Source organism: Saccostrea echinata, unplaced genomic scaffold (genome assembly GCF_033153115.1).
Source record: "Saccostrea echinata isolate AGI-Se365-2 ecotype Australia unplaced genomic scaffold, CSIRO_AGI_Sech_v1 ptg000008l, whole genome shotgun sequence".
Taxonomy (NCBI): Eukaryota; Metazoa; Mollusca; class Bivalvia; order Ostreida; family Ostreidae; genus Saccostrea; species Saccostrea echinata.
The window spans coordinates 11,071,842-11,087,267 of record NW_026889757.1 but is presented as its reverse complement, the minus strand read 5'-3'; the positions used below and the strand labels follow the sequence as shown (position 1 = coordinate 11,087,267).

At 31.5% G+C, this 15,426-nt stretch overlaps 1 protein-coding gene across 1 annotated transcript; it reads right to left on the bottom strand.

Moving 5' to 3' along the window:
• Window positions 1-5,506: 5,506 nt before the first annotated feature.
• LOC133181068 (slit homolog 3 protein-like) lies at window positions 5,507-13,181 on the bottom strand. Its single transcript, XM_061315610.1, has 2 exons — window positions 13,121-13,181; window positions 5,507-8,210 (listed from the first exon to the last, which is right to left on the bottom strand). Exon 2 carries the CDS (start codon window positions 8,200-8,202, stop codon window positions 6,712-6,714), a length of 1,491 nt encoding a protein of 496 aa, XP_061171594.1. The 5' UTR covers window positions 8,203-8,210; window positions 13,121-13,181; the 3' UTR covers window positions 5,507-6,711.
• Window positions 13,182-15,426: the final 2,245 nt, after the last annotated feature.

Sequence of the window (15,426 nt, the reverse complement as noted above, 5' to 3'; positions counted from 1 at the left end):
CTGGTGGTCAAACCCATTCTGCGCTACGCCGTTACGCAACAATTTAAAAAAAAACACAAACAAATACAAAACAAAACAAACACCAAAAAAAAAAAAACAGAATTATATTCACATTCATTGTTTATTTAAAAAATACCTTACAATATGAATGTGTCGATGTATCTATTTTGTAAATGTCCGATATGCACATGGATGCATTCATAACAATGTCAACCCGTGTACGCACGGGTCAGAGTCTAGTTTCTTAAAAAATTCTAAGATGTTTTTTTTTTCCATTCTGAAGAAAAAGTAAATGCATTTAAACTTGAGTTTAAAATTCCTGAAAAATATTCTTATTTGTTTCCAAATTGAATTTAAAGATATCTCCAGATTAATCAACTGAAAAAGGGATTATCTATTAATCTTAATTATCAGCGTCTATTTTGCTGGGAGGAAATATTGATTCTCATAATTTGAAATTGTCAAATTTATTTTTAAATTAGTATTCATCTGTACATTGACTTGTGTACATTTATGGATTTTAATAAATATAATTTAATATTATTTTCTTGTAAAATTTTCTTTACTTTGAAGTAAATATGTGAAATTTACTTATAACCACTCTAACATGATCGTATGTTCCATGAAACACAATATTCATTTGTAAGTTCTTATAATTACACAATTACCTTTCAAACGAAAAATTACAATAAAAGAATATTATACAACATGTTAGCAAACATATATGAAAACAATAACTAAAGAAATTTTCTTGATTTTTGTCATGTTTTAAATCGAGAGTAAGAGGTAATCACAACATTGTATGTTTCTGTTCATGTTCGACATCATGGGTATAGGAAAATGATAAATTCATCAAGAGTGTCGACCCTGTTATCGAAGTTTAAACAATACTATGATAACCTACATGTATAATCTGAACCTTTTAGAAGCAAAGCCAAATGATAAAGGTCATATTTTAGAAATAATAAGATGCTGAAAATAATAACTGCCGTTTATACCTGAGACTTAATTTGTACCATAAAATACTGATATGTCTGCATGTGATAAAACTGATCCAAATTAAGCTAGTGGATATGATTTTAGCATAATCAGTGAAATTGACACGCATATTAGATTTCAGTATGGTAAGTTGTAATCTTATTCTTCACGAGGGAACAATTATATATATATATATATATATATATATATATATATATATATATATATATATATATATATATATATATATATATATATATAAACATTTTTCTCTTCTCATCTCTCCATATTTTCAGAGCCTTATCAAAGTAGCAATTTGTTACATAAATAATTTTGAAATGATAAAATTACACTTGTGTTTTACACGAAGTCTGTGATAAATATCTATTAATAGCTATAAGTAATTAAATTATCCTCTAAACTTTAAAGCGACTAATATAACCTGTAACTACCATAATAACAGATTATTGATTATAGAACAAAGGTAATAAAGTATTACTGAGAAATGAGATCGACCAAGAATAAGAGTATTTTAACCAGTCACTTTTACATGCTTCCGAAAAAAAAAAAAAATCAGTAAAAGTTTTCCAAGTAAAGTACAGATGTATTTTTAGATTTTAATTGAGAATTTTTTTTTATAAAGAAATGTATTATACATTTATTTTATGCCAAAGTTTGGATGAAAAAAAAATATAAATATAAGTTTTTGCTTTTAATTTCCTGACATGCAATGTATGAAATTCATAGCTGCAAAGTATATATAAATGTTAATAAATGATAAAGAAAATGAAAGGGAAACAACTGCAAGGAAAATGAAAAGATAGAATATTGAAGTGAGAGGAAAAGAAAAATAACTGGATAAATCTGCAAAAAAAAAACTGAAAAAGACAAAATGTTTATTTGAGGGAAAGGGAAAAAGAGCTGGATAAAGCTGCAAGAAAATTGAAAAGACAAAATATTGTTGTGAAAGATAAAGAAAATGAAATGGAAACAACTGCAAGAAAAATAAAAAGGAAAAATGTTGAAGTGAGAGGAAAAGAAAATGAACTAGATAAAGCTGCTAGAAAATTCAAGAGGCAAAATGTTGAAAAATAAAGAAAATGAACGAGAAACAGCTGCAAGAAAACTGAAAAGGCAAAATGCTGAAGTGAGAGGAAAAGAAAGAGTAAATGGTAAGTCTGCAAGAAAGTTGAAAAGATTTAATTACGAAGTAAAACAAAAAGAAAACGAAGGCAATAGAATTTCAAAAAGCAAGTATAGAGAAGTGTAGAGAAACCCCTCTTATTCTTGAAAAAGAGCGATAAAACAAGCAAGCTTAACTGAATCACTTTTTCTATAAACAAAATGAGAGTTTGAACAATAAACAGACAGAATGAAAAATATATTTAACAAAGAAAATGAAAGAAATAGACTAATACAGTGTGGAATATACAAAGAAGACTGCATCCACAATTTTCATGAACAGATTAAACATGATTCATTTTCGTATGTCATGTTGTCATCAAACATGGTTTAAAAAAGTGTTTTAAAAGTGGAAAACACTACACTGACACAAGTAAGAGCAGATATCTAACTGGTATTATATTTCTGTTCATAATGCAGAATGGATATGCAAAACTTGCTATTCATCAATTAGAGAAAAAAAAACAAGATGTTTGTTCTTAATGGTTTGATATGGTCTCCTAAACCAAGAGGATAAGATTTGTTTTCATTAGAAGGGAAGCTGATAACACTTAAAATTCCCTTCATGCAAATTAGAGAGTTGCTAAGAGATGGATAATTTTCTATAAAAAGGAAATATTGAATGTACCCGTTGATATTCAAACAACTATAAATAGCTTACTTAGAAAGATGGATGAAAATATCACGAGTCCTGTTAAGTTAAAGAAAAAGTTGTCATACCAAATATGTGATTATCATGAAAATGTACTGAATGCATTACACTGGCCTTTGAACAATAGTGACTTCTACATGACATCAATTATCAATGTTGATAATAGCTGGTTTCAAGAAATTGTTCAAGAACTAGTGCAAACACAAACAGGAAGAGCTAAAGATACCGATAATCTTGATGCCGATGATGATGATGAATTTTGTGAAGTAGATGGAATTGATAGAGATGGTAATTGTGATACTCTCTTAGACAATGCCTCTCAAGACATGAGTTAACTTAGTCCCCTTAGTCTATATCAAAATACATGTAGGACTGTAGAATATTTATCATTTCCAATAATATTTTGTGGCAAGGGAAGATTACATGATTATGAAAGATAAGTGCATGTTTCGCATGCAGATATAGCTAATTAGTAATTGAAAAGTGTTTAAAGACGTGCTTCCCAGTCCGTTCCACACTTGATTCTCAAGTTGAAAAAATATAAATGAAACAAGTTATAGACAAATGCAACCTGGCTCTTAGGAAATGCAAAACCAAAAAAAAAGATCTATTACAGCAGATGAAATTTAAAATCCTGAACATGAGAATAGTATTGTTAGGCACAATGAAGGTTTCTTTGTGTTCAGACAGTTCAGGAATTCACCTGCATATCTTGAGACTAGAAAAAAGGATGACAGTATTTGCTATGATCGGACAGCTAGGTTTACCAACATGGGTTATGTCTTTGCAGCTGATACAAGATAGAATGACCTCATCAGAGCACTAGGAATGCTAAATGATGGAAAGATATACACTTACGAACAAATTGACAGCACGACATGGTTTGAAAAATCAAAATGAGTAAGAATGGATCCTATCATATGCACTAGGTATTTTGATCATAGGTTCCGTACATTTATGAATTCAGTGTTGAGGAGCGACCAACATCCAATAGGCATTGTGAAAACCTTCTCTTATAGAATCGAATTTCAACAAAGAGTATCACCACATGAGCACATGATTGTTTGGATAGAACAAAGACAGAATGATATAGATTAGATTACCAGACAGTGAATTCTTAAAACTTTTAGGAAGTCTGAACACAAAGCAGCGAGATTTTTCGATCATGTCTTGCAATTGGTCAAAACAAAAAGAGAACCTATTAATTTTTATCTGAGTTGATGGTGTTAGAAAATCTGTTTTGATAAAAGCTATTTATATCAAGCTCAGCACAGATATCTATGCTCCACTGAAAGTGAACATCCAGATAACATAAGAGTACTTCTTTGTGCTTATACTGGCGAGGCAGCATATAATAATGGAGGTTTAACTATCACATCTGCTTTCCATCAAATAATCAAAGTGAACAAATCTTACAATGTGATGAGTTGAAACACTTTTCGCACAAAGTACCAAAATTTAAAACTAATAATTATCGATGAGATATCAACAGTAGGAAATAGGTCGTTAGCTCTGATTAACAGTTGTATCATTGATGTTGGTGATTCTTAAACCTGTGATGGACAGTTGGATCTTTCAGGAATTAAACCATGATGCTCAAACTCTTGCAAGCATTCTTTGAAAGGAGCATTTTTTCAATTTTTTGATTTGGATGAAATAATGCGCAAGAAAGATGACATAGAGTTTGCTCATCTTCTTAATTGCCTTCGTTACAATGAACGACAGCCAAAAATATGAATGTAATACACATATACATAATAACAGAATCAAGTGACAATTATCCACACCATGCTCCTCATCTCTTTATGCAGAATTCTAAGTAGATGTATACAACAATCAAGTGACTGAAAAAAATGAAGGAGAAAAGATCACAGTGAATTCAGTGGATATTGTTAAATAAAGATTATTCAAAAGATCTTTAGTAAAAGCTGCTCAGATCTCGTTTTAAAGCAAATGATGTAAGCAACACTGTCAATTTGATGCAAAATTTGATTCTTGCTGTTGGGAGGATATATGATATCTCAGTCAATGTTGATGTATCTGATGGTTTGACAAATGGGTCATCATGTAAGGTGCAATAAATTGGAAGGAGAATGGAGGGCATATCAAGGTCAAACATAGTTTGGGTAAAATATTCTTGACTCTGCAGTAGGCAAAGCAACTCGCATGAAATATGATATAACTCATATCACGAGTGACAAACCTTAAGTAAACAGTTAAATGAAATTGAAGCATTTCCATCTTCTGTGGATTTAAATCACTTGTGTTACTATACACTGGGACTAAGAGGAGGAAACAAATTTACAGCACATTTTCTGGGAATAAAGGGGGTGGATGAAAATGCCACCCACTTTATTCCAAAGAACAGCTAGGGCCGAGATGACTCAGAAGAGCGTTGTGGCCCATGTTTTTTTTTCATATATTTACTTCCTTAGACCTGTATTTCAATTTGTTTATGAATACAACTACAAATACTGGAGACACCACATGTAAGCATTATCCTGTGAAATAATCTTGACAAATGACATACTATTTTATGTATTTTTTTGAGTTACTGCCTATTTGGAATACAGAAAATACATGCAAAATGCATACAGAGGAGATACTAGTACATTTTTTAAAATATATGTAATTCTGTAAATGAATATCAATAATTTCCAAAAGGAAAAAAATGTATCAAACATAGATGTACATCATAATGCATGTTTCAATTCATAAATAAAATTATATGAAGAAAAGAAGAATTCATAAGTGTTTATATTGTAAAATACACGTGTTACAACTTTAACAATAATCCAAACATTTCCTTACGTTTGTACAATATTTTTTCATTGATCCGTCTTGATTTCCCAAAACATTTTGAGAACTAAATTCTTCTAATATATCAGTAAAATTGGTTTGTCGTTACATGTATATGGTATTTGAAAGCTCCATATAATTTTATTGTTTCCATATACATGAAAGAACAATGTGAATATAGTCTGTTTATTGGGAATAATTAGGTAAATTAAATCAAAATGGAACAACACAAAAATTACATGAATCAAAATAGAATATAACCATGTAAAAAAGCAATATTAATAAAAGCGAATAAAGATTGCTCTTAGAATCAAATCTAACTGGATATGTACACAACGTTACTAACCTCAAGAATTCAGACATACAACAATTATTTACTTAGACATTTACCTTAGAAAAAAATTGAAACTCGAATCCTTTAAGTGTAATATATGAAAATTGTACAACTGTAAGGACAAAAACAGTCATAACATGTTACAATTATACATTAACTAAAGAAAACCCTTCAATAATATTAATTGTATAATTTATAATAAAAATATTATAATATCTAAAACATTTTTTAAAGAAAAGATCATAAAAGAAAAACTTAATTTGCTTCCCCTTTTGATCCTTAGCATATTGACCTTCTAAAATCAATTTATGATTCAAACTCCTCAATTTACTTCATTACACTAGTAATTACTACTTTATAAAATACGGTGAATATAATGTATAAATAATGCATGTAGGTGAAGGTATCATTGAATATTTTTACCCAAGAAAACCATTGACAATCCTTTTCTTAAGGTGTAAATTTTCAATGGTTACACTCAACTATATGCACTATTTTTTTTATTAATATTATATTGAATGTTTTCTACAAATATAAACATAAAACGGTAAACTGTATGCGCACAAATTCCGCGATTTCAACATGCTTTGGAATATTAGTAATGTTGACTATTTCTATGTTCTATCACATTGCATGGTTTCATCATTCAGACAGTAATGTTTCTCGATAATATCATAATATATAAATATAATTTGAATAATTTACATGAAAATATACGTATAATCTTAAAAACCAGTATTCTTAGAAAAAAATATACATTATTATGTCAGAATGTTGTTCTTGTTCTTTTCGTGTGAACTACTCCACGACCATCATCTGTAGAGAGGTGTTTGTACCGGAAAATTTGCGTCCGGTAACGAAATGCAATTAAAATCACGCATACAGTCATCAGTACCAAAGAAGCGACTGTAAGTCCTACAAGAACATACGATTTATATTCTATAACTGGTGTGTATGTACATGCAAGGTGGTAGAAGTCAAAATCTTTGATGAGAACATTTTCGGAGTTCCCAGGTTTGTGGCATTTCAGATTCTCCGCATGTTGCCGAGTTTGGGGTGTGCCCCATCCACGATATGTCTGAAGCCAGTGAACCCCACAACCACAGATAAAGTCATTGTCATTCATCATCATATCCATTAACATATGCCACTTGCACAAGTTTTTCGGTACAGACTGAAGAGCATTATTACTAATGATAACTGTTCTCAAGTTGTTCATGCTCTGGAGTAGATTTTCGGGGAGCTTTCTCAGGTTAGAATTCCTTGTCATATGTAGATCTCTTAGATCAAGACCTCCAAATGCATCTGGTGCAATATAGTTCAGAAGTGGCATTTCAGAAATTCGAAGATAACGAAGTTTTTTAAGTCTATAAAAAACCTGCGTTCCAATTTGCTTGATAATGTTACCACTTATATCTAAATGGTCAACATATACAAGATCACCCAAAGCTTGTGGCACTTCCTTGAGTCGATTTCCAACGATGCTGAACCGCCGTATTTGGCACTCCATTAAAGTGTTAGGATTTTGATGTCTGACTTCAAAAGAAAAAATCTCAATATGAATTATTCGATTATAGTCTAAACTAACACTTGTAATGTTGGGCAAGTTTGAAAATGTATAATCCAATATATGCGATATTCTGTTGAAATTCAAACTGATGGTATGGAGATTTGGAGTGCAGTTGAAGACATTTGATGGAATGGACAACAAACTGTTGTAGTCTAGATCCAGAATACGTAAACTCGGAATTGGAGATGTACACGAATCAATATTATTGAGCAAATTTTCGGCCAAACTAATATATTGTAGATTTGGAACATTATGGAATGCGTCCAACGACAGGTTTTTGATCAAATTTCTTTTCATGTATAGGATTGATAAACTTTTTAGACTGTAAAAAACTCCCTTTTCTATTCTTTTTAGGCTGTTGCATGAAAGGTTCAGCAGTGACAAATGAATCAGAGACGAAAACGTACGATTTTCGATGTCTGATATTTCGTTGTCATTCAAATACAATTTTTCTATGTTTATAAATTTTTCAAAATCTTTCTTGGTTAAGACGGTTAGATTGTTGTTGGATAAATCGAGGACTTTGATGACCGAAATATTTGCAAATTGCTGTGGGACTGAATTGTAGCCATGACACTTCACGAGACTATCTCTACAAGTGCAGTGTACAGGGCAGTCATCACCAGCTTTCGGGGCGACGTTTGGGGCGTTTACTGCCAGAATTATAACAACAAACCACATCTTCATCTTTTTATCTAAAAAAAGAGAATCAAAACTGAAAGCGTATAAAAGCATTACTAAAACAATTTTTTTGAAACTTTGATAATGTAAAAACTTGTAACATATCTTGAAAATCATTAGTACATGATCAAGTGTGCACAGATTTAGTCGGCAATTATATGTACTTGAATTATATTTTCTAGTACTGAAATTAAGAAGTTCTTCGAACAATCGAGTCTGTGATTCATTGCAAATGATTTAAATAATTTGATCGTTATATTTTTTAACTTATCAGTATTAATATCTTGCAAAATTTTGATTTATATATATATATATAACCACTGTAGCATATTATTATATTGATTTTTGAAAAATGTAAATTTTATTTGATAAATAAACAAATATCTTTTTTAACAAAAACTGAAATAATTGATAATAGTCAATGAATATAATTATGATTATAATAACGAACTGTATGAAACAACTAAAAAAATATTTTGTGTGTGCATGTTTGAAATCATGGCTAGTAGATAATAGCAAATTATCACAATTTATGTATGTTCGACATCATGGGTATCGGAGATCACAAAACTATCACGAATTTCGAACTTGTTATCAACGTTTAAAGACGAACTGATAATCATAAAATCTATGTGAAGTTGTGAACCCTTAACATTAAAAGCTGAATGAAATTTTATCATATGAAAAAATAACCCTTAAAACATTCTTTCCTTTTAGGAAGCGAGACAGAATTTAATATTGATAAATGGATATACATGTATAGCGAACCTTGTACAAAAATAAGCCAATTGATTTTAACATTTTTTAAGCACTTATACTGTATTTTATAAGTAATCGTTCATTGCTCTTTAACCTATCTCTCATAAATATATAATATTATCATTCTCTTAACATATATGAAACGTTTTTAACTCAAAGATTCTACAAATCAAACACCAGAGACTATAAATAGGTTTTTAAAACCGGATTTTTTTTAACTTAGCTTTTATAAGTAATTATTGATAAAAAGAACTAATTCCAGGAAAATGAGATCAAACAAGAAAGCATTTTTTTAAATAATCACTTTTACAGGTTCTATCTTAAAGGTAAAATCAATGGAAATCTTCGATAGGGGAACACTGTACGGTCAAATACTTATTAAGATAAAAAAAATTAGAGAGCACTTGAAATAATTTTCTGTCCGTCAACCATTTTACAGAAAAAATGGAACTTTTCTCCTCATTACTCTAAATTTCTCCTTTTAAGTGGAATGGTTAAAGAACGTAGTTGCCTAAATAACTTAATAATATATGATTTATATACCTTTGATTTCTATGTAATGTAAATGGTGTTCTTTCATTGATAACTTATACCTATAGTATCTCCAGACCATCCCAAGCTTAAGACGTTGCGCACGGTGTTGGTACTATAAAATCTGACTCTTTAGATGTCGTAAAGAAACTGGCGTTTTCAAGATGTTAAAGTTACTAGAAATTAAAAATGAAATTAATTATTTTATCCAAGGTAATAAATCATTCTAAAAATTCTCTTTTTAATAATCTAAAAATATGTTAGTTATGATATGGCTTTATTCATTATTGGTTATTACGGCGAAATTCCCGTGTCCAACGTTACATAAATTATTGTTCGCGCAACTACAAGATATAAAAAGATCCACATCCAATCCTCTAAATTAAATGAAATTTAGGAAATGCAATAATATGTATGCATTCTTTGTGATATTGTTGAATTTTTAACATCATTTTCTCAATTTCATGAGTTTGGGCTGAATCTAAAGTGCGTAAGTAAAATGTCCAACAGAAAAAAAAAGTTTCCTAACGCTGACATTAGTGAGGGAGGCCTTACTAATATTTACGTATTAGCAGTAATATGATATGTATCAACATATATAATTTTAGAAACATATGTACTTAAGGATTACTCATCAAAATTTATCATTGTTTGGCATTTATGTCTAGTACATATCGCCATGTGGGCTAATGTCAGCGTTAGGAAACTTTTTTTTTCTGAACATATCACGTTATTGTTCTCAATTTTTTGCTAAAAATGAGAATGAGAACACCCCCTCCCAAAAAAGTAATAGGATTTCTGAATTTGGTGATAAACCAGTTTTTTTTTAAAATTTGGTAGGGTTTTTAAAAGAGAAACGTCCCCATCCCATTTTTTTTCGTTTTGTTGTCAATACCCCCCCCCCATTTATAAAGAGAGCTTAACTACTGGGGCTGGGAAAAATAAAACAAGCAAAACTTCAATTCAATATAAGGCATTTTTTTTCAGTCCAGCAACCTCCTATAATTCAAGAACCAATCTATCGATTCTCAAAACATATCAGTACAAAAGCCCAAATTTAAAACAAAAACTTTATACCGGTCTTTCCCCTCTAAAATCTTTCTCGTAAAACTGGCTCTTGAGTAGGATTTCCCCAACAGAAATCCCACACCAGATTCAATTTTTCGGGGGAATCCCTACTCTGTGTAACAGTTATAAAGTGCGATTCCCTGATGGGCCAATTTACCGCTTCTCCTATAAAATATCATGCCAGTGCTTGTATATGATGGGAAGGAGGGGGCGACACATGGTTACAAATGTCCCTTCTATAATTTTTCCACAGGTACCATCGCAGTAGACAATCTTAAAGAAACTTCACAAAAATTGTAATAAAAAGTATAGTTGTATCAACATTTAATTTAAAAAGGGGGGGGGGGTATTTTTAATGGATTTTTTTTTCTCCAGTTATATTTCATCAAACTACATGTACATAATATTGATTAAGTGTCTCTCCAAGTTTCTGGGGTTTAAAATAGCTGTCCAGTATTACACCTCTGTGGTCGAGAGCTCATACCTACATGTATCCTAGGGCTTGCAAGAGCAATGCTTCTTGTTTTGTGTGTTTTTTTTACTACTAAGCTTTCATACTAATATAAACTTGAACAATTCTTGAGTGAAAACACTAATATTTCCTTTAAAAATCAGTTGACTTTCATATAAACTTAAATAATGTCGATATGACTTTCATATAAACTTAAATAATGTCGATATGATTTTAGTATTGATAAAACAGGGGAAAAACTACTCTGAGAAAGAAAGAGGGGAAAAATAGGCTCTTAGTCTAGTCTAAGATTTCCCTTCGGGGGAAGTCCCACTCCTGAGTATAGATTCGGGGGGGGGGGGGGCTGGTTATGGGGAAAATCCTACTTTGTACACCGGTTGTCATAAAAATTACATCATTCAAATGTTTTGATTTCATAATTCCATTTTTCTCGTAGAAAGATACATTTTCTCTATCATAGAAAAATATATTCCTTTGCAAAATCAAGGTTGTAAATGCTAAGTACATTACCTAATTTAACATATTTTAGAAAAAATATAGAAAGAAAATGACAGAATTCGAAAGGCTCAATAAAAAGGCAAGCGGGGGAGGTCGGGAAGGGGGCCCGGACCCCCCTCCCTGGGATTTCAATTACAATTTTTTTTTGCCTGTCAAAAACTTTGAGAGTCATATTTTTTTTAAATTGGAACCGTGCATGAAAGGACTACCAATTTTCTGTGCTTTTCTCTGATCTTGGGTGTCAAAAACCAAAGCGCATGCGGGGCTTGATAGAAATAGAAAACTTGAAATGACCTAATGGAAAAAATAATGATGGAGAAACGGTTGAAATAGAAAGCTACTTGATGTTTTTCTCTTTGCAAGACAGAGAGTACAAAGTGAGAAAATTAAATAGAAAGAGGAATCAAGGATATGAATGGGGATATGTATGTCTGACAATTTCATATTAAAAATCTTACAATTTATTTATAAGATTATAAGATTTTTTAGTGTACATCTTAATATTTTCAACGAAGATTCAAAAATTGATAAGTTTGTGCCCTGTTATTTTATCTAATTTTTAAAAAAAAAATAAATAAATAAATAAAATTCACATTAAACAACTAAAATATGCAATTATAACGTTGAAAATGTTGTAACAACGTTGACTTCAATAACGTTATTTTGACGTAACGTCAATGTGTACCAACACCGTGCGCAACGTCCTAGCTGTATATTTACGTGCTATACACTGAAAGTGTTTTGTGAGACAAATATTTGCAAAATTCAGAAACGCCTAAGTCCCCTTTTCAATATATTGAAATTTTACCACTTTACATGGATTTTTCCATGCAAGTTCACTGACGAAGTGGACAGCAGGAACTCCAACTAGGTTTTGAACATGATGCGCAAATTAACCTACTTCCCATGTGCAATACGGAAATTACCTTTTTGTCATCTTGGCAACAAGAATGTACTTCTACGCAAATGCTAATAATAAAGTACAATAGGTGAATATATCGAACAGTGATCGATCTCAAAAAAGCTATAAACAATACAAATCTCATTAATCTGTGAAAAGTGAAGAAAAAAACAAGGTCCTTTCAGTGCATACGGTACTTCGATTACTACAAAGTGAAAGTGCCTAAAATCTCATAAATGCTTGACAATTATACACGTATTTTTGCATATGTGGATATACCTCTATCAAGCATAATAAGATATAAGGGGAAAAGTTCGCGTCTGCACGGCTTTCTTCACAATAAAGTATTCGCGATCGGTGCCTTTTACCCCCCCCCCCCCTCCCTCTTTCGGTTATACGTGTAGTTGATGCATGAACTCAAATTTTGTTTTAATCATTTCGCTAATAAAGCTAATTACTAAAATTATTGACCACACATGTTTAACTATTCCTGCCATCTTTACCTCAAATTACAACTGAGCAAAACAATACTTAAAATACATAAATGTAATCGAGTCAAAGCAATAGTGAAATTAGCCATCACCTAGTTTGCTGTAAAACTCTAAATATCAATATTTTATTTATATTTTATTATACTTCTGAATCAAACCAAATGTTGCTACAATTTTACTTTCTAAAAATTTCCATGACCTTACCGTTTTATCGATTCTTCGAGGAACAAGTTTGTAAAGAAATAAACCATTATGCAATACCCATCATGATAAATTATGAATATTGGCGAAGAACCACATCCGAATGGACGTTAATTATCCGGAATTGTAGAAAAACGATTTGGATTACTGAGATAAGTTTTGCATATCCATATATGTCATTTATAGACTGTAAAAATGTTCCCCCGTTTTACCGCCAATATTTGTACCTCGACATTTATTTATTTGGCGTTATAACGGGGGAGGCATTAAAACGGGGAATGCAATTATAGGCACTTGAAAGCAGATAGAATATTATTGCTCTTCATTGTTATTCAATCTTTAATATTTTTTGCTACACCTTTAATTTTAATAATATTTATCCATTGTTGATTTTTTTTTATTTTATTGTTTAATAGTAACAAAGCGTCTGTTATTATACCCCACGCAACTAGTTGCGGGGGGTATAATGTTTATGACCCGTCAGTCAGTCAGTCCGTCAGTCCTTTTTTTTTTTTTTTTTGTCAGCGCAACTCCTCTTAAACCGCTGCACAGATTTCCGTCAAACTTTGCAGATATATAGGACACAGTATGTAGTTATGCATGTTGCCAGGAAATTCCAATTTCATTATTTTTTCCTGGGAATTTTGGCACTTTTCAACTTAGATTTTTGGCCATATCTTGAATGTAGAGATGAACAGTTTGTCAGCGCAACTCGTCTTAAATCGATGCACAGAATTTCGTCAAACTTTGCAGATATTTAAGACACAGTGTGTACAGTGCATATTGCCAGGAAATTCAAATTCCATAATTTTGTCCTGTGAATTTTGGCACTTTTCAACTTAGTTTTTTGGTCATAGCTTGAAAATAGAGAGGAACAGTTTGTCAGCGCAACTCCTCTTAAACCGCTGCACAGAATTTCATCAAACTTTGCAGATATTTAGAACAAAGTGTGTAGTTGTGCATATTGCCAGGAAATTCAAATTCCATTATTTTTGGCCTTCGAGTTTTGGCTATTATTAAAGAAACTTCCTAGCTACGTAATAAGGAAATCCACTGGAATCAGCTTTTGTAATGGAATTTTATATGAAATAGTTTATGACCTTAAAATACCCCTATTGATGTTAAGATCAAAATTTCAATGATTCAACACACCCACAAAATCTTGGATAAAAGTACGCAAAAGGTCCCCCCCCCCCACACACACACATGCACACACACATACCTCAAATTAGTGCTTTGCCTTAAATAATTTCATAAGTACAGTTTATAAACAAATTCATGACTACATCATAATTTTGTTTCCATCAATTATTTAAATGTGTAAATTGTCATACGTTGGACATAGGCGTCGGAACCGGGGGGGGGGGGGGGCTTAGCCCCCCACTTTTTTTTTTTGCCAAGATAGACATAATATAGGCATTTAACATTGGGTGTAGGTTTAGTCCCCCACTTTTTTTTCACTTTCAATTAGTCCCCCCCCCTTTAAATTTGCTTCCGACGTCTATGTTGGACATGGACTTACACTCATTAACAAATCGAAATCACTGAGGAATTTAAATAATAGTTTTTCAGCATATTTCCTGCACTGAATTTCCTGAAACTTTGTAGGTATTTCAGACATAATGTGTAGATTTGTATATGACCAAGAAATTTTTATTCCATTATTTATCTAGAAACTTAAGCCCAATTAAATGTGTAAAAGACAAAGATGTGGATGTCCTTATATGCATGAAATTTTGAGATATACTGATTATTTAAAGTGCACCGTGCCATTTATTATGTGTTGCATTGTAAAGTTTGGGGGAACGTGGGGTATGTGAGCTTGCTCACTTTTTCTTTCGTTTTCTGATACAAAATCCTTAGACTGAAAATATCGATACACTTATCAAAACTTGTGTAGTGAAATTCCTTTGATCGAGTTAATAATTATATAATCAGGGTTAAATTTAGTCTTAGCGATCAGAAGTTATCTCCTATGTCCAGGCATTGTTTCAAACGTTTAGAAGAACAAGATCTGACTCAGCAGATCTTGATAAAGTATATTTATATATTTATAAGCTTATAAGCGCTTATAAGCGGGCTCATTCAAGTCTCGGTGTTCAGTTATTGAGAAGCCGTAGAAGAAGAAGGACGTGTTACGGACAAGGTAAGGTATTTGTGTTAGCTCATTTGCGGTGTATCAAACTGCTGCATACGGACCATTTGAGCTACATGAATCCTTACAGGTTACTAAATCAGAGTAAATTGCTATATTATAAACGGGTGTTTGAATCCCGGTGTTCGAAACTATAGGTCTGGGAGCTAGTGCT